This window comes from Equus asinus, chromosome 2 (genome assembly GCF_041296235.1).
Source record: "Equus asinus isolate D_3611 breed Donkey chromosome 2, EquAss-T2T_v2, whole genome shotgun sequence".
Lineage (NCBI taxonomy): Eukaryota > Metazoa > Chordata > Mammalia > Perissodactyla > Equidae > Equus > Equus asinus.
Genome location: NC_091791.1, coordinates 102,763,819 through 102,782,904, shown reverse-complemented (window position 1 = coordinate 102,782,904; position 19,086 = coordinate 102,763,819). Strand labels below are relative to the sequence as shown.

Genomic DNA, 19,086 nt, shown 5'->3' with positions numbered 1-19,086 from the left:
TTCTCTCTTTAAAAAAACACTTGAGACAAAATCTGATGCTTATCCCTTTTGTTATATAAGATCAAGTCCCCTCATAATCTTAATCCATATCTTTGATTACCAGCACCCCTTTTAAGACGTAGTTCCCAGAAGTGGATGCAATATCGCAGACATGGCCTTACTCATTCAATTAGTTGTAACTTACCTCTATAGAATGTATTCCTTGAGAATCTATCATCCTATATTGAATAGGCAGCAACAAAAGCAGATCTTTTGAATAGACTTTGTTTGGGCTCAGGCTGAGGATCCATGGTGGGAAAGTAGTGAGAAAACCACTAGATTAAATTTCTATGGGAGAAATTTGGGATTCCTGTCACAACTATCGTTATCCTTCAGTTTTTGATGGTTGCAGCAGAAATATCCACAGTGAAAAAGCGCACTGTAGTAATATTAATACACGCCAACATTTCTTGGGAAATTTTCATGTTCTAGGCATTATTTTAGATGATTTACAAATTGCTATTCCTTTAATCTTTGCAACCCTACTGATGAGGCAACTGAACTCTGCTGGAGTAAGCAACCTGCCTAAAAATCAGATCTAGTAAATGGCTGAGCTGGAGTTTTAGTGTGGATTAGAGCTGGGTACTTATTGAATATGCAATGCTCTCATTATCCAGGGAGGGGCGCTTTCTCACTGGAAGCTAATCTAGGAATACCTTGCTTTACCGTTGCTGGTTCCGGAGAAGATTGAGGGAAGATTGCTAGTGTAAAATTTTAAATGAGTCCAATTTACAGCAGTTTTAGTGTTGCAGTTTATTACAGTTTTTTCTCCTTTGCCTCAAAAAATCACAAGGCCATAGGAAAAGTCCCTAAGAAGCAGGTCTCCTGCCTGCTGCAGCATCCAGGATGCCATGTACATCAGGAGTGCATTGTGCATAATAAGTAGCCTTCCCTTCCACTAGAACAATTGCACACAAATCAAGATGGGGCTGGGGAATTCAAATCAGAATTGCTGGCAGCCACTGAGTCTGAGGGCATTAGATAAGTGGAAGAAGGAATGTGAAAATAAGGTGGTACTTTCCAATTATTATTATTGTTATTTTTTGGGCAATCTTATGCAAAGAAAAGAATTGGAATAGTAAGTCACATGAGAATAATGTTGCCGAAATCCTGATAAGTCTTTTAACAAATGAGAAAGGAATCATGTCTGGCATGGAGAAAGAAACAGCTGTGGCCAATTTCACCTCCACATTCTAGAAGTGACAGAAATGGCGCAGGTTATGAGGCTTAGCCTCTAGGACCTCCAAGGGCCAATCCCATTAGCTCTGAGGCCAAATCTCATCGTAGGAGAGCAAGACTTCTCCTGCCTCAGCAGCACCAAGCTGGCCTCAGAAATGGAGGGAGTAGGGCCTCTAGCCACAATATGCTTTAATTTTAATCGGAGGTCATAGAAGGAGCTGCTCTTTTCAAACCTTTGACAGTTTTAAAAATAAAGAAGGAGTTGTTACTCTTCCCATTGCTTCTCCAGCCAACTATTTTGGCTTTGGAGACCTCAATGCTATTGCTTTGTAGTTTTCATAGCATAAACTTATCCACGTATGTGCTGGTGTGATGCTCAATCTCTCTCCACTCAATCACGTCCACTGGGAATGATGAGAAGACTTTGTTCAGCTGTATCCCAAGTGTACACTACCTATTTAGTACAGGCTGAAATGTACGGATAACTAGATTCAAAAGGACAGTCATTTTCAAGGCTTGGGAAGTATCAAGATGTCACCATACTTGCTGCCTTAGGCTGTGGACATTACTTATTCATTCCTTCATTCATTATTTTATTAAATAGTGTCTGTACATGGCATGGATTACATGTTGGAGGAATTACCAATATGCAGGGGACATGCTCATTGCCTTATTTGACTTTCCCGTCTTATCTCTGTCACTTCCACTCCCTCCTCATTGTATTTTTCACTCATGCCCTATAACACGTATCACATGTCATTTTTGTGAATAGAAGTTAACTGAACTTTACAAAGAACTAAGTACCTAGTTGCCCTCATACCACATGTACCCTACCTGCCATGTTGCCTCGCTCTGTTTTGTTTACTCCTGTTTCAAATTATTTTTTCTCCTTCAAAGTCTGTCTTTTTTTTTTTCTCTCTCGTTACCTCTGGAAACTGCCCCCAATTTGTTTAACACAGAGAGTAATTATTGATATGCTTGCTTAAATTCTCTCTGGTCATTTCCCTCAACTATAAAGTGGGAATGGTAAGAGTACCTGTCTGACACATTGTTGTAAGGCTTAAATGAGATAATATAAGTAAAGTGCATAAACTAATACATACCACATGGTAAGCACTCAATTACTCTTCATATGATGCGATCATTCCAAAAAAATTGCACAATAATTTTCTTCTGGTCACCAACAACATCAATAATAATAGGTAACATTTACAAGCACACTGCCTTTTACTGCTCTTTGCTATTGTGCTTTGCAGATACCGTGTTTTTTGGCTGACTCTCCACCAGCAAAAAGATCACGAGTCGCTGAAGGCTCAGATGATGGTTAGCATTTTTTAGTGTTAAAGTGTTTTCTAATTAAGGCACATACATAGCTCTTTTAGGCATGACGCTATTACACACTTTATAGACTACAGTATAGTGTAAGCATAAGTTTTATATGCACTGGGAAACCAAAAAATTCATGTAACTTGCTTTATTGTGATAATCACTTTATTGCAGTGATCTGGAACTGAACCCACAACATGTCTGAGGTATGCGTGTATATTAATTAGATACCGTGTGTGACACCTTATCTCATTAATTATTGCTGTTTTATTGATAAGGGAACTAGGCTATAGAACATCAATACCAGTTCTCTGACATCCCTTCTAAAATGTGTTTCGGGGAACTTTTTGATCACTTGTTGAATGGACTAGATTTATAAAGTATCTAGACTGTCTGATTAAGGGTGAATGATGTCACAAATCACAGCCGTGGGAGGATCACCCACTCTTATCCCTTCTAAGTGCTTTCCTGATAGCATCACTCTCATCTACTATTTTGGGAAAGAGGTCAAGAAGTTGAAGAAAGGAGTGCAGATATAAGGTCCAGAGAGAAAATTGAGAGCTGGACCTGTGGGTTCTCTTATTCCTGAGAATACAAATCATCAGGATTTTTGGCAGGTGCTGATCCTATCACACAGCTAGGTCTACCATAACTGGCTTACTCTGCCCACAGAACCCTGTAGGAAGGGGCCACAAAGGACTCTAATGGGAGCAAACAGTGAAGACAGAAAGGTCTGTCACCTTGTCAAGGACGAGACAGCACTGTTCTGCCCTAGGCATTGAGGACTGGAAATGTGGCTGAAGTGATAAGATACATACTGAACCTGTTCAGTGAGTGAAACTTTGTCTTCCTAGAATTTTCTGAAAACTCCTTTATAAAAGCACGTTTTTCTGACCAAATCTCTCAGTCTTAGTTCCGTTTGACTCATGGAACCTCCCAGTTCTTCTATCCTCAGTGTCTCTAAGGTGGTAACTGGCTTGATGAAGAGAGAATCTGGGTCTGTGTAAGGGCAGAAGCAGCCAAGAAAGGCAGGGCCTCAACTTGAACCTGGATCAGGAAGCATGCGGATGGTGAGCAGTGTGGTCTGTGACAAGGACTCATGTATGGGGGATGCAGGAGCCATTTTGGGAGAGCTGCTGTGGTGGCCGACAAAGAATGGGTTTAACACAAGAGGAGGAAGATGGTAGTCAGCTCGGATTCCTTTTAGTGAACACTTTTCTTGAAGCAAAGGTAGGTTTTTATTTTTTATTGTGAAGTTCTGAAAAGGCTGCCATGTCTATCTTGCTCACCACTATCACAGAATCTACTACAGTAGAGCGACTCCATAAACATTTGTTGAATGAATGAATGGATAGTCAGTCTTTTCCTGAGTGTATCCTAAAGCATCTCGAGGCCTCTTACTCCACCTGGAAACTCTGTTCTGATCCACCTCCAACCTTCACGCACTGTGTAGACCATGAGACTTGAAGAACACTTAGCTAGACTGCCAACGCCCTTTTTATGTTGGCATCGGTTATCCTCCTTAGTGATATCCTTCCTACATTCCTGGGAGTTTTAAATACCCCAGAGCTTGCTTCAATGCAGCAGGCTTGTGATCTGAGGTCAACATCTAAGGGGTGATAGGCAGTACTCGCCATACCACAGTGTGAACTCTCTTGCTGGAAGCAGGGGAGAGGATTGAGGTGGGATGCTATGAAGAAGATCCCCTACCCATAAGGCATCTTGCTAATTGAGAGGGTCTGAAGCAGTGGTTCTCAGCCAGAGCTGCACATTAGAATTAAAACACACACAGATGCCCACACCCCACCCTGGACTGATTAAATCAGAATCTCCTGGTGTGAGGCTCAAGCTTGGGCATTTTAAACTCCCCAGGTGGGTCATGTTGTAATCAAGAGTTGAAAGCCCACGAGCTGTGGTTCTCTAACTTTGCTGCAATTAGAATCACATGGGGAGATTTCAAAAATCCCAAAGCCCAAGCCACACTCTATACCATTTAAATCAGATTCTCTGAGGTGGGGGGGGGGGGGCATCAGTAGTTTTAACAACTGCCCAGGTGATCCCAATGAACGGTCGAGTTTGAGAAGCAACAGTTTAAGAGAAAGTGAGGGTGTTTACGCCCTTGGTTTGTTGAGCCACCGTTATTTGCTAGTCGAATGCCAATTAAAAGCGCTGATTTGTGGCTTTGGCCAGAACAATCCCATACGCCTGATGCTTACACAAGGTTCAGCCTTGACACAAATAAGAATTAGCGGTTAAGCAAGCAGTGGAGAACTAATTACCTTATTTTTTGGATCACGATTCCTAGGCATCAGAAATAACAGAAATAAAATTAGCTATTAATGCTTTAGTGCCGGATCTCACAGCAATGTTAAGAAGTAAATAATACTTCTGCTCCATGATACAGTGACACCAAAGCCCACTTTGTGCTTACTACACTTGGCTGCCCTTATTTTTTAAGAGCTTCTTGAAATATAATTTACATACCATAAATATCGCCTGTTTTAAGTGTACAATGATTTCTAGAAAATTTACAGAGTTGTGCAACCATCGCCACATCCAGTTTTAAAATATTTCCATCATCCCAAAAAGATCCCTTGTGCCCGTTTACTTGACTGGCTTTTAAAGAACATGAGACTAGAAATCTGAAAACCTGAGTTTTACTCCCAACCCTGTCATTTACACAGTTCTCTGACCTGGAAGAATTTCTTAGCCTCTCTGGGCTCAGTCTTTTAAATTAGTCACATAGAGATAATAATTCCTGCCATAGGTTAAAGGTCAGATAAAATATTGCACAGAGAAGTGCTTGGGAACTACGAAGAGCTGAGAAAGTGCTTCAATTTTTTTTTAATATGCTGAAAACGATTTTGCACCTTCCATGTACTGTAGATCTGAAACTGAACCCAGAGAGTTGCAGTAACACAAGGCTAGCACTTATTCCCTCCTCCCCATTTTTCTCTTCTACCCCATTGAGGCTCATCTCACTGCACTCCTTTGGGAGTATAACACCCGCACCAGCCACCTTAGCTGGTGACAGTGCGTGCCCCTTCTGAGCACCAGTGTGGCTCAGAGCTCTGTTTGGGACCTTAAGGGGCTTAGCTGTCCGTGGCGGAAGCCTGGGGTGCCCATACGCTCCCGTAATGACTAGCTGTCAGGGAGATGCATGATGTCCTTTTAGCAAGAGAACAAAAACAGATGAGGTAGACGGTGGTATTTCTCTGGCCCCTTAATTAGCACTCTGATGGGTGAACAGAGGCCCGACTGAGATGTGCTCCATCACTGCTGGCGAATGAGGCCAAAGGTTTATGATATTCATCTGGGTCCCAAATAAGCAGTCAGCTTTGAGCTCAGCATTAATGCACCCAACAGTCTTTTATTTTCATTGTTTTCACCCTTCGCTTGAGCTGTTTTTCTACCTACATGTAGTTTAGAGACGAACACCCTGAGGGCGTATCTTCTTTAGCCTTATGATTTATTCTAGCCACTAGCATTGATAAATGTTCACTGAAGTATAAATACAGCTTGCATTTTCACACAATTTCTTACCTATTCCTCTTTCTCCACCTTGCAATATTTGGGTCTTGTCTTTCATATCTAAATCACCTAGAAATTCTCACAGACTTTCCACCTGGCATCTCAAAGATTGTCATCACTGCTTTTGATGACTCCCATGATATCTGCAATATTGTGATTTATAAGAAATATGTATTTGGTCATTCAGATGACCAAAATATATTTCTCATATGTATTTGGTCTTCGTCCGTAGTTCTTGGCTTACAGTTCCCAAAATGCTTGGAATTTCCGAAGTGTTGAGCGTGATAAATGTATCTTTTGTTACGTTAATGAGGTGACTTTGGAAAGCACCTAAGGATGGAGGCTGGTTGCCAATGGAGCCAACCATGTGATTAGAGGGTTGGAACTTTCAGTCCCATCCTCGGACATCTGGGGTGTGGCCAGAGGCTTGAGGTTGAATCAATTGCCAATGGCCAATGATTAGTCAATCACAACTGTACAATGAAGCCTCCATAAAAATCCAGAAGGACAGCTTGTTGGCTTCCACCTGCCGCCTTGCCCAGCCCCAAGCTCCACGAGGACAGAAACGCCTTTGTTTGGGAGCTCGCTCTATGTTTATCTTCATCTAGCTGTTGATTCATATCCTTTAATAACCTTTGTAATAAATTGGTAGTCTAGTGAGTAAACAGATTTTCTTGAGTTCTGTGAGCCATTCGAGCAAATTCAAACCTGAGGAGGCAGTAGTGGAAACCACCAATCTGTAGCCCATAGGTCAGAAGCACAGGTAATAGCCTGGGCTTGCGACTGGCATCTGAAGTGGGAGCCTGCAGGCTGGGGGCGGGGGGGGGGGGGGGGGGTTAGGGCAGTCCTGTAGGACTAAGCCCTAACCTGTGGAATCTGATGCTGTCTCTGGGTAGATAGTGTCAGAATCGAGTTGAATTCTCGGGCTCTGCTGGTGTCCAAGAATTGCTTATTGGTGTGGGGATGCCTGAACACACACGTTGGAATTGGGTCCACGAACACTTTGTCATATTTTACTTAGTTGTGATTTTCTACCATCCCCTCCCAAACTGTGTCCATGTTTAATGGCGCCTTCAGCACACAGAGAAGATAAAAAATCTGTCTTCTACCCAAAGGTTAAGAACATGCAAGAGTAGGGAGAAATGGGGCAGAATATCACAATATGTGATTTTCTTGTTACTGTGTCATCTTCACTCATTTGCTCAATAAAAGGTCAAGATCTAAATCTTAAATTCAGCAATAAAGTCAATCTCTTCATGTTGTGGCCGCTCTATTTGGATTTAAGAAGAATGAATTATATAAAATCAGTGGACGATTTCACCATAATGTTTAAAGATTGTCCCCTAAAGTATTTATAGGGTCGTTATGATGTGTGAGACCCAGTGCCAGGCACTGAGGCCTAAACAAATCTGATTAATATAAGACAGAAGGAGCTCAAGATTCAAGCCAAGGAGATCCAGAAGACCATTTGTTCATGAATGTTCTGGCATTTCTAAGAGTGCCCCTTGTGTTCCAGGGCCTCAATGGTATATGCAGTCTTCTCAATTCACTTTCAAAAGAGTCACGGGACTTAAGCATCCCAGCTTTCGCTTTCTCTGTCCCCAGAGCTCCTGCTGTACCACTGAGATCAGGCACCCATGTGAGAGAAGTGGGGCTCCCTCCTACTGAGCACCAGGAAGATTTCAGTATCCCCAGCCACAATGAGAAGCAGGAACAGACAGCTGCACGAGGAAAGGCAATGGTGGTATAAATACATGTTTAATTGCGCATCAATTACAATTACTTACTAGGCTGCATTTATTTAAATGCAGTGTAATTAGAGCAAAAACCTTGATTTAATCATAACCTTATCAAACACAGATCCCGTCATCTTCCTGTGCTTGCAGTCTATGTTTCCCTCTGTGCCAATTGCCAAGGGGAGGGGAGGTGGCAGTGCCCATTTAGGGCAGGAGGCCCTTGCCAAGTATCTCTTCATCTGGGACCCCTGCTCAGAAGCTGCCGAGTAGCTCTTCCTGTCTGTTCCGCAGCAGCTCATGAAGACAGGGCCTGATTAGCTGGAATGACTTATTGAAAATATAACTCATCCTCGATGGCAGGCTTCATAACCCAGGAACCCAAGATTAGTAAGGACATTATGTAGGTTCAGCCTCCAGAGATAAATTACTCCTTGGAATGTACCCTCTCACAGTTCCTATATCTGATTTCTCATCAACGTTGATGGGCGCTGACTTGACATTGCTGCATAGTGGTGGACAGCCGGCAGGCACACTGTCTTTCACAGTTAGCTCCAGGCTGTGTCTTTGTCCACCTCCCTCTCTTTTTCATTATCTCTTGGCTTTTCTGTTCCTGGCTCCCTGGAGGCTGAGATGCTATCTTTGAGTTTTTTGAAGGAGAATGCCCTCTTTCTGTGAGTGTGATTGGAAGCATTGACCTGTTGTACCTCTCAGCACAAACATCCCAAGGGGCCTGGGGTTCCTTCTTCAGTGACCTTCTCCATGGTCACCCGGAGAAAAAGAGGGAACAGACTTTATCTCCATTTTGTGGATTGGAAAGTGGAGGTCTAGATCTGAAAGGAGACTCTAGCAAAGACAGACACTAACAAAAGTCTTAATTTTTATTAATTAAAATAATATGGTTAATTCGTATTTCCTATCTTTCAGGCAAATAGAAAATGGGTACATTTCTGGAACTTTAATGTTAGTAAATAATGGGTACTGAGCACCCGCTCTGTGGTGCGTGCTGTTTGTGCATTGTCCTTCACTGCGAAGGCCAGGGTAGCCGTCACTGTTGTTTCCATTCTACAGATGAGAAAAGAGGCTAATTGCCTGGCGTGAGATCATGGAGTTAGGAAGGCAGTGACCGCTACTGTCTGTGGAACACAAGCTTAGACCCAGCCCTGCACTGCACACTTTGTGTAGTCTGTCTCATCTTCATCTTACAACTCTATGGACTTGGCGTTATTATCCTCACTTTGCAAAGGAGGAAAATGAGCTCTGAAAAGTGAAACTAATGCTAGAAATTTTCATGACCAGAGAGTGATGAAGCCAAGTTTTGGACCCAAACTCCCACATGCTGTCCTCTATGTGCCCACCTGGTCCTCACTCAGTGGCCCTGTATCTTAGTGATTGGCAACTCTAGCCATCCAGCTGCACAATACAGAAATCCAGAAACCATGCTGGAAACTTCCATCACCTACCATATTGTATCTATTACTGATTCTTGTCCATTTTATATTCTCAATATCTCTCAAATATACCCACATTCCCCCTCCACTCATAGCCAGCATGCTAGGCCAAACCATCATAATCTCTTATTTTGACTCCTGAAGTTACTGTCCAACTGGGCATCCTGTTTCTACTATTTATTTTTTCCAGACCATTCCTTCATGTTCACCAGAGTGAACTTAAAAAATGTAAATGTGATCATATCACTCCTTGTCTTAAATCTCTCTAAAAACTTCCTATCCTTCTTATGGTAAAAGCCGTAATCCCTTCCATGGCCTTTGTTTCTCTTCAGTATGAGATCCCTACCCATCTCTCTAGCCTCTTCTCAAGCTGATCTTCTTACCTTCTTGCTCTGGCCATTTGGCCTCCTTTCATTTCCTCGTACATGTTCTCTCTTGAAATAGAAGGTCTGCACGCATTATCCCCTCTACTGGAATACCCTTCAACACTCATTACCTTCCTTTGCCTACTTTACTGCTCTTCAACTTTGAATCTCAACTCAGAAGTGGCCTCTTTGGGCAGGCCTTTCCTGACCCTTCCAGATAGTTCAGAACCTCCTGTCACACACTTACAGTACTTGTCAACTCTTCTTTATGTACTCATGTGCCTATTCCATCCATACCTGACTCCCCACTAGGCTCTAAGAAGTAACAGGGCAGGGACTATGACCACCTCATCAGGATATCCCTGGCACCCAGAATGGCAGCTGATACCTAGAAAGTACTCAATAAGTATTGATCAAAATATTGAGTGAATATACTCAATTCAATTCAGAATCCATTTCTTCATTTATTTCTACCTGACTTTCTCTTTACTTCACAACTTCTTTACCACATCCAACAGCAGTCTCTTCTTGCACAAATGTTTTTCTGGCCCTATATTCTTGGGCTCTCACCTTTATTATGAACTCTAGCCAGAATATTTCTTTTTCTTCCAGAATAGTCTTTCCAGTTCCCCTTCTTTGTTCTGCCCAAGTAACACCTTATAGCCATGCTACACAGCCTGGGCTCCCCTGATACCACTTTGCCAAGTATTGTAGAAGCCCATGCTGGTGATACGATACATGTAGCACAGATTTCAACATAACCCCCAGGAGGGAGACCCGTTGTCCCGTGGTAGATGAAGTTATAACAAGGAAAAAAGCAAAGACTCAGAATGAAAATGGAGAAATAATTGCTCAGAAGGAAACGCTAGGGTAAAGAAAAGTACTGAAAAGTCAGATTTCACAGAGCCTCTTGAAACTCATTGGGATGGGGCCCTAGAGAACATCCTTGGGAGAAAGTTTACCAGCCCAAATCATTGTTCCTTTAAGGCTATGCCAGATGCTGTGCTAAACCCTGTGGCCAGAGACAAATGCAAAACAGATTCTGACCTCAAGGAGTTCTCAGTTCAAAGCCTGTGGGTATGCAGGTGTGTGTGTGTGTGTGTAGGGGGAGGGGAGACCGACTAAACTACAGTATGGTGATAATCACTCATGCATTCATTCACCAAACATTCCTTTAGAGCCTGCTGTGTGCAGAACACTGTTCTAGGGACTTGAGATGTGACAGTAAACAAGGAGACAAAGCCTCCTGCTCTCTAAGATTTACATTCTCAGGTGGGAGTGGGGGTGACAGGGACAGACTACATGACAAACATCAGTAAAATCTATGGTATGTGGGAGGGTGCTAAGCACCACGGAGAACAGGGAAATTTGTATAGGGTAAGGGGATTCTGAGTGCCTGCAGATAGAGTGTGTGTATGTGCTTGTGTGTGTGCATGTGTGTGTGAAACAAAGTGGTTCACGATAGGCTGAAAGACTACTTCAGCCAGACACCAGATCTGTGTGTCTCCCTTATCAGGCCAGCTCCTCGGGTGTATTATTCTCAGATTTTTAAATAATACCGAAAGCTAAATAACATTATCCTCATTTTATAGAGAAGAATCAGAACCTCAGAGACATTAGTTGTCTTTCCTAAGGTCAAACAACTTCGAAGTGGTAGAACAGACTCAAAAGTAGGCCCAACTACTGCCAAAGCTCATCTCTTTCCTGTTTTGCTGTGCTGCTTGATTATCAGCAAAGGCAAGTTCTAAGGCATATGTAGTATGGAGGAGTTAACGCTATTACATTAGAGAATGTTTCTCAGGAGAGCCAATACATGGGTCTAGCTTTGACAAATCCATCGATAGATGTTTCTGCCAGTCACCATGGATGCCTGGAACAGCCTGGCTGCATCCCTGGCGAGGTCCTTTACAGGCGGTGGTGGCCCAGACATTCCACTCATACAAAGAACATTCATAGGCACCAAATGAGCATCAGTTTGCCAGATACTAGAGTACAAAATGAACAGTGCAGGGACTTGGAGTTAAAGGCAAATCTCTTCTTTTATAAGAGAGAGTTGTCCTCACACCGAGGTGGTGTTAAGATGAGAGTGACCTTAGCCCCTTCCCCTAAAGTCCATCTCCCATAAACAGCGACTATGTCATAGAGTCATACTGCTTGGGATGCAGTTCTTTGGGTGCAAATGTTGCTACTCCCAAAGCTTTCTGGTTCTGGTAAAATATCCTGCTATCTAGACAGGTTCTATCCTGTGAAGAGAATAGGATTTGTCTTGAGAGGCTTGGCTGGCCATTCTAGGTTTGGAGAAAGTCACCAGGGCAGCTGGCAAAAGTATACAAGAAGGATGCATGTGTGATGGGGAGCATTCGGAGGTATGTTTGCAAAGATGGAAGGAAACTCACATCATCATCATCTTGATGTTCTAGGGCTGATAATTCTTTGGAGTCAGACACACTTGATTCTAAATTCCATCTCCCGCACTGAGCAGATGTGACCTTGAATGAGTTATAGTTGCTCTCTGAGCTGTTTTGCTGTTTGTAACATGAGATGATGAGGCCTTCCACCCAGGATCATCAGGGAGAAGAGTAAATCTGGAGTGGAAACTAGTTGGACGTGATGCTGTATCTGCTTCTGAGTTGTGCTCAGGTCTGGTCTTGTTGCGATACCTTAATAATTGGTTTGGGGGCTGAGTAGCCCAAAGCCCTACCCTACAGACCTAGCTTTGTTATTCGACAATTGTGGACTTTGGGCAAATTATGAAGACTTTCTGAACCTCAGTTTTATATCCTTAAAGGGACAACAATGAAGCCCACCCCTGCGCCATGTTTGTAGAACTATAGACGATGAGTATACAGCTTCAAGCTCAGTGCCCAGCAGATGGTGAGTTCTCCATGCCCTACAGCCATTATTATCATTAACTATCACAACTGTAGCAAGATAGCCAATCTCCCTTCTTTCCCTTTTTTGCAAGTAAAATTGTTAAGAATATGGTTTTCCTCATTCTCTCCTAGACTATTTTTTACTTCTTCCTGTTTCCTACCAGCTGCGAAGTGAGAAAGAGCTAAATGCAGTCATCAAGCATGGGGCTCTTCATTAGGGTCTGATTTATACATGTTTTACACCACCATCCAGGCATGTGGGCACTTCATGACTACAAATATGCTTCAGTACCTGGTTCTACAGCAGGGGTTGTTGTTCAACAACCAAGCCCAGGGAGCTTGATTTTTGGTAGTCCCTGCCATCATTCTTCTTTCTTTCCCTCTATGAATGTGTGTTTATGTATGCATATGTAGACATGCATGTATCTGGATGGACACCCTCTTCTGGGCTTCTGAACATGTTAATAGGCCTGCTACCTGCCACAGGTAAATTGATGCTCTGCTTGTGTCTCTTGTGGGCAGGAAGCAATAATGAAGGGGAAGAGGTTGATTAAGAGGCTCCTTGATTACCTATTCCTTGGCATTTGGCTGCTCGTGTCACTCTAGCCAGCCCATACAGGGGGCAGTGGGAGGTGGGAAGCTGTGTCAGTCTTGCTCCTGCAGATTGGGAAGTCAGTGGAATTATAGGAGAGAGAGGTTCTTGTGAGTGAAGGTTGTGGGGATTCATTGATTTTATTGCTTGGAGGGAAGGGGACTTACAAAGTAACCCCACCTTTCCCCAAGCCCCCAGGCACTCCTGAAGGCCAATGCCCCTAATTCCTCCTGGGAGATTTTGATCACCATTGAAGGTATATATTCTCTGTCAGTTTCACTCAAAGATTTCATTTTGAACCAACCATAGGCAACAAAATACTGTCTGAGTGCTTTGGGGGAAATAAAAGTGAACTAGATATGCTATCTTCCTCAGGGAGTTTGAAATCTAGCAGATACTAGTGGTAATGATTGATCTGTATTGATCTCACCCTTCAAGGCACCAAGGACTGTCTCAAGAACACAGTATCTTATTTAATTCTCATAACCCTTTGAATTAGGTAATATTATTATCCCCATTATGTTAATACCTTAAATGAAGCTTAAAGAGGTTTAGTAACCAGCTCAACTCTAAGGAGACTTTGGAGATGGAATGTCAAGTTTCAAACCCTGGCTTGAACAGTTACTATCAATGTGATTTTGACAAGTTACTTAAACTTCTCTGTTACTTAGTTTCCCCGTTTACACAATTGGGGTAACAATGTTTTCTACTTCATAGGGTTGCTGTAAGGCTCAAACAAGATAGCATATATTAAGTATTTAGTATTGTGTGCCAGCATATAACAAGCACATCAAAAGTGTTAGCTGTTTTTGTTATAGCTTCATCAATGTCCTCAATATGCCATCAGTATTCCTGAGAAGAGATTGATGTGTTTGGAATGGCCAATTCTAAAGCATTCATTTGCATTTATAAGTTACCCATCAGGTTTACTCACATAGTCAAACCAATAATATTGTCATTGAATATCACAAAGAATAAACATAATGTAATTCCAAAGACAGCAGTGGCTCATGGGCTTCAGGTCAAATCTACAGAGCCGGGCACTGTCCTATGTGCTTAGGGTACAGAAACTGAGAATTTCTTTGGCACTTCGGCTTCAGAAAAATGAGCGTTGGAATCTTGCTTCCACCTTCTCAAAGTCATATATTCTGGTACAAGTTACCAACCTCTATGGCATTCAGTTTTCTCATTTTATGAAATTGGAATAACAACAGTATCTAGCTATTGGAATTATTTGGAGATTGAATGAGTTGAAAAATACAAACTATAGTCTCTGCACAGAGTAAGTGCTTAGCAAATGTTATTTATGTAAATAAGTTCTTTGGAAAGTCTATTTTGCAGAGAACCAGCATTTATAGGCAGAATGTGTAACTTGTAACTTACCCTCCAAAATAAAACCCCAACAAAATTGTAAGATTAGTTTTTACTAGTCAGGTCCTATATATAAGGAGACTTAAATAGTTTATGAAATTAGCCCAAGGTGGCACAGCCATAAGTGTACTTGGTCTGAACTCACATCTCCATAAACCAAAGCAAGTATTCTTTTCACTATTTTGGCCACAAGCATTAGATAACAGTTATTGGTTGTGCTGAGGATGTACACACATGTGGATATACATGGAAGGGTCACATGAAGAAGAAAGTGAAAAGGTGGATGTAGAAAATGCACCATGTAAGGAAAACAACCTCATATTGGTCAGGTCAGATATTGTAGATAGAAACAAATGCAGTTGCTGATTGATGTGGGGAGAAATTATGAATGGACAGACAAATGATTTGCCAATAGGTTTAATGTGGGTAGAATTAGATGTCATGGAGAAGCACGTGCTGCCATCTGGCAGGAGGTGAATTACTGTACCCACTAGTTAGAGATTTAAAAACAATTAGGGAGATAGATTCCATGCATATAAATAGAAAGTCCGTGTGGATATATGGATGCTATGTGGTGATAGATAATGCCACACATAAATACTGAGCTGCGAAGGCGCATGCAGACTCCAGATAAATGATTCCTATAAATAAGTATTGCTCATAGATATTTCAGATGCTTCTCTATTTATGAACATTTGACATTCACCCCTAAGGAATTACATATTTCCTCATCGAAAGGAAAAGCAAATGTGAAGCCAATGATTGAATGTCTGATTAGAGCTTTAAACATTTCCACTGTGTTAGCTGCTGCAACCACTACTTAGCCCTTGTCCCCAGCTCTTGGGGTCTAATGGATGTCCCATTTATGATATGGCCAGGAAGCCATAGTAACTGCTGCTGGGGAAAGAGCACCTCCAATGCCTGTTACTGAGCTGTGTTTTCTTCTGAAAGAAAAGTCTTCATATTCCCTTCCTGTGTGAAGTCAGGGAAGTCACCATGCCCTCGTCAAGGCAAAGGGTTTGGTCTGTATAGGTATTAGGAAGTGTTCATATTGCTTATTAGCCATGATGCCCTCTATACGTGGCAAGCCCTTCACGTTTTAAATTTTCAAAAGCTCTGCATGGATCATGGTCATGGCACAATAATAATTTTAGGAATGTGATTATGTCTACGCAATGCTTCCTAGAGGAAAGCACATGGACTTTGAGATCACATGGACCAGAAACTCACTGTATGATCCTAAACAAGTTAAAGAATTGCTTTTTCTTAACCTTAAAATGAGGACAATAACCATTTCATAGATTTGTTATGAGAATTAGATGTTATAATATATATAACTACTCAGCCCGGGGCCTGCCATATGGTAGAATTTCAACAAAAGGTAATTGTTATGTTATTAACAACAATAAGAACAGCAAACACCTGTTTGTCCCCAATGCAGGCATCTTGTTGTGCAGAGAGAGCATTTCTTACTACTTAGGTGACACAGCTTTGCACAGAAACAGAAACCACAGTATCCGTGAAATAGACAGCTGCCAGGGGTTCTTTCATTTTGAGTTGTATGTGGGAAAGAGGGTCTACTTGCTCCCTGGCCTGATCCATTTGAAAAATTAATCCAGGCCCAGAGGAACACCTGAGCCTATGGCTGTAAATTGTAGTAGAAGAAAACACCAAGCAACACATTGATTTCTAGTTGTTTTTCCAGTAACTAGCTTTGACTCGTGGCAAAATAAATTGAGTTAGTTTCTCTATCTATGAAGAGAAAGGAAGGAAGAAGGGAAGAAAGGAAGGAAGGAAGGGAAGGGAAGGAGGGAAGGAGGGAGGAAGGAAGGAACAAAGGAAGAAAGGAAGAAAAACTATAGTAGCCAACATGTATTGAAAGTTTACTCAGAAACCATTCTAACTACTTTTTGCTTAGTTCGTATTGCACTATCAACAATCCTCTGAGTTAAGGTACTTTTACTATTCCCATTTTATAGATAAGAAAACATATATACCAAGAGTTTAAGTGACTTGGCCATGATGATTGGTCTGAGGTGAGAGTAAATCCTGGGCCCTCTTGCTCCAGAGCTTGCCCTCATACTACTATACTAAGACACCTCCACCAAAATCAAGATATTGAACTCCTTAAAGGCCCAAGTTACCTTTTAATTCCAAATGCCATAACTCTTTCATGAATATTTCATGGGAAGAAGACATCAGGAAATTATCAGTCACTGACATACACTTAGTGGAGCATTCAGTAAGCATGTGTTCAACGTGCCTACCAGGTGCCAGGTGTCCGGAGTTAGAATGGGTGCTCAACAGTGCAGCGAATCACCCTGGATTTCATACCGCTGTGGAATGGATGTCCCGAAAGCATAGTTTATTAGACTAACTATTCTGCACTGGGTCACTACTTGTGGTTGGAATTTAGTGTAGCAAAAACAACTGAAAATCTCTCCGTATTTTGATTTTTCATAGCATTTATCAGACTCTGAAGTGATTACATTTGTTTACTTGCTTATTGCCTTTCTCTCCTTTACCACCCCATGGGAATATTTGTTATCCCTGGAGTAGGGGTCTGGTTTACTTGTTCATGGCAGAATCCCTGTCACCCTTACAGAGCCAGTGCACTATGGGAGTTATGTGATAGATGTTGAGTGAATAGTGAATGAACACAACAATGACAAACCCTAGGATAACACTCTACCTCATCTCCCTAAAGTTTAGAAAATGCTGCAGATGTAATAGTCCATTTGATATTCATCAACAACCCCATGAGAGAGCTAAAATTGCAGTCTTCCCTTTACAGAAGAGGAAGCAGAGAATCAAAGATTTTATTTGAATTATCCAAAGTCATACAACACATAAGACTCCAACCCCTTTCACTCAAAGCTCCATACTTTTTCTTATGCCACATTGCAAACAAAGCTGTAACAACATTTTGGAGATAGCACTTCACTAAACGTTACACAAACATAGGTACTTGGCGTAATTGGACCTGTACCTAAGAGAAAAATCCCACCCACTTAGAGCTAATCATTGCATTTCCTTCGCAAAGCAAAACCTTAGCTTCATCCCTTACAACCTTATGTCACAGCAAGTCACACTCATCAGAGTGCTGTACTCTGTTTCCATCTGCACCTCCCTCCTCTCCAGTGCCCTGCCTGAAGTAATTGGAGTCTTCGGTTAGCCTGCCCAGATTCAAACACTAGCTCTGCCCCTTTCTTTCTGTGCAGCTTTGGGGTGAGTTACTTAACCTCTCTGTGGTTCAAAATTTCACGGGGTTATAAGAAGTTTAAGTGAGTTAATATGTATAAAGTCCTTAGTTCTAGACTGGGCGTGTAACCAAGTGTTGGGTAATTCTTAGCTATTATCATTTTCATTTTCATTGTTCTAACATCTAGGTGACCTTGTGTCAGTGATCTGTCCTTCCCCCAGGGTCATACTGTAAGAAACATCTCTTCCTACTCTGCCATCCTCTTTACCTTCCTTCTAAATTCTCAAACCACAATTTCCTTTCATTACAACTCTAAATATATGAACAAGACCATTTACCTTCTTGTAACCGGAATATGGCTCAAAATAAACATTCCATTGAAAGAATTAGAAGAGTCAACTTGTAAAATGAAGGACAATAGATTTCTTTTTTATAGTGACCATGATCAATGCCTATCTATCGCTTCCTGATGTACTGTTCCTGATTTGTTTGTTAAACCTCAGTCCCAAGTGCCATCCCCTGATGGTCTGAGCAATGCTTACTTCATATCAATATGGCATTGATCATGCACTTAAAGGAGGCACATAAGTTGGGTTCTTGTTTCTACAAATGAAACCAGGTGGGGGGAGTGGTGGTTAATCCAACCGTGATCCACTTCTTTCATTAATCTTTCAACAGACAATTATTGAGCACTTACTATTTTCCAAAGAAGGCATTATGCTAACCACTGATGAATCAACAACAAATGGTATGCTGTGTCTGATCATAAGGAACTCAAGGGAGAAGAAGTTTTATTGTAGAGAAAAGACAAACAGAGCATTATACAAGGCAAAAAGTTTGTAATAGAACTATGCTTGGTCTACTGTTCCCATCAAACATGCGCTGCAGAAGTCAGGAAAGCTCAGAGAAGGGGAAAATAGCAGAGAATTTGTAAGGATGGGTAAAAGTTAGGCAAGGTGGATAACAGAGACTTTATTTGATCAAATAATGTCTGCAAAGGCATGAAGTGAGAGGGGAAAGCACTCTTGGGAGATGTCTGCCATATCAGTGTGGCCGTGACATGGAGTTTGGGAGTGTGGGGAGTGACGGGGGAGAGAAGAGTAATGTCAGAAAGATACTTGCATCTCCCGCTATAAGGATTTTGGCGTTATCCATTTCTTAGGGGTAGGTAAATTCTATTTCATAATCTTAAATTGTCATTACAATTTTAAAATTAATTGGAGTTTTACTGAGCCCTCAATTTTCCTTTGCATGTTGGTCGTAGTCTGAATGATACCAGCATCATCCTTTCTTCAAGTGCTGGAGGTGCTGGCACTTCAATTTCCCTCTTGCCCGGAGTTGGCAGTACGCTAACTCTACATTTTACAAATCACCTCTTCTACTAGGCTGGTGAGAATAACTTTCTGAATTTTATAGTATGTATT

General features: G+C 41.8%; 1 protein-coding gene across 13 annotated transcripts in view; it reads left to right on the top strand.

Moving 5' to 3' along the window:
* Positions 1-19,086, top strand: part of AGBL1 (AGBL carboxypeptidase 1) — an 806,151-nt gene that overhangs the window by 685,317 nt on the left and 101,748 nt on the right. The window contains exon 25 of one of the 13 annotated variants that reach the window (XM_070495684.1): positions 12,413-12,498. The exons of the other annotated variants lie outside the window; for them this stretch is intronic. Within the exon in view, the coding sequence (XP_070351785.1) occupies positions 12,413-12,458 (46 nt within the window). The 3' untranslated portion in view covers positions 12,459-12,498. The remainder of the gene's footprint in view (positions 1-12,412; positions 12,499-19,086) is intronic. 13 annotated transcript variants of the gene reach the window in all.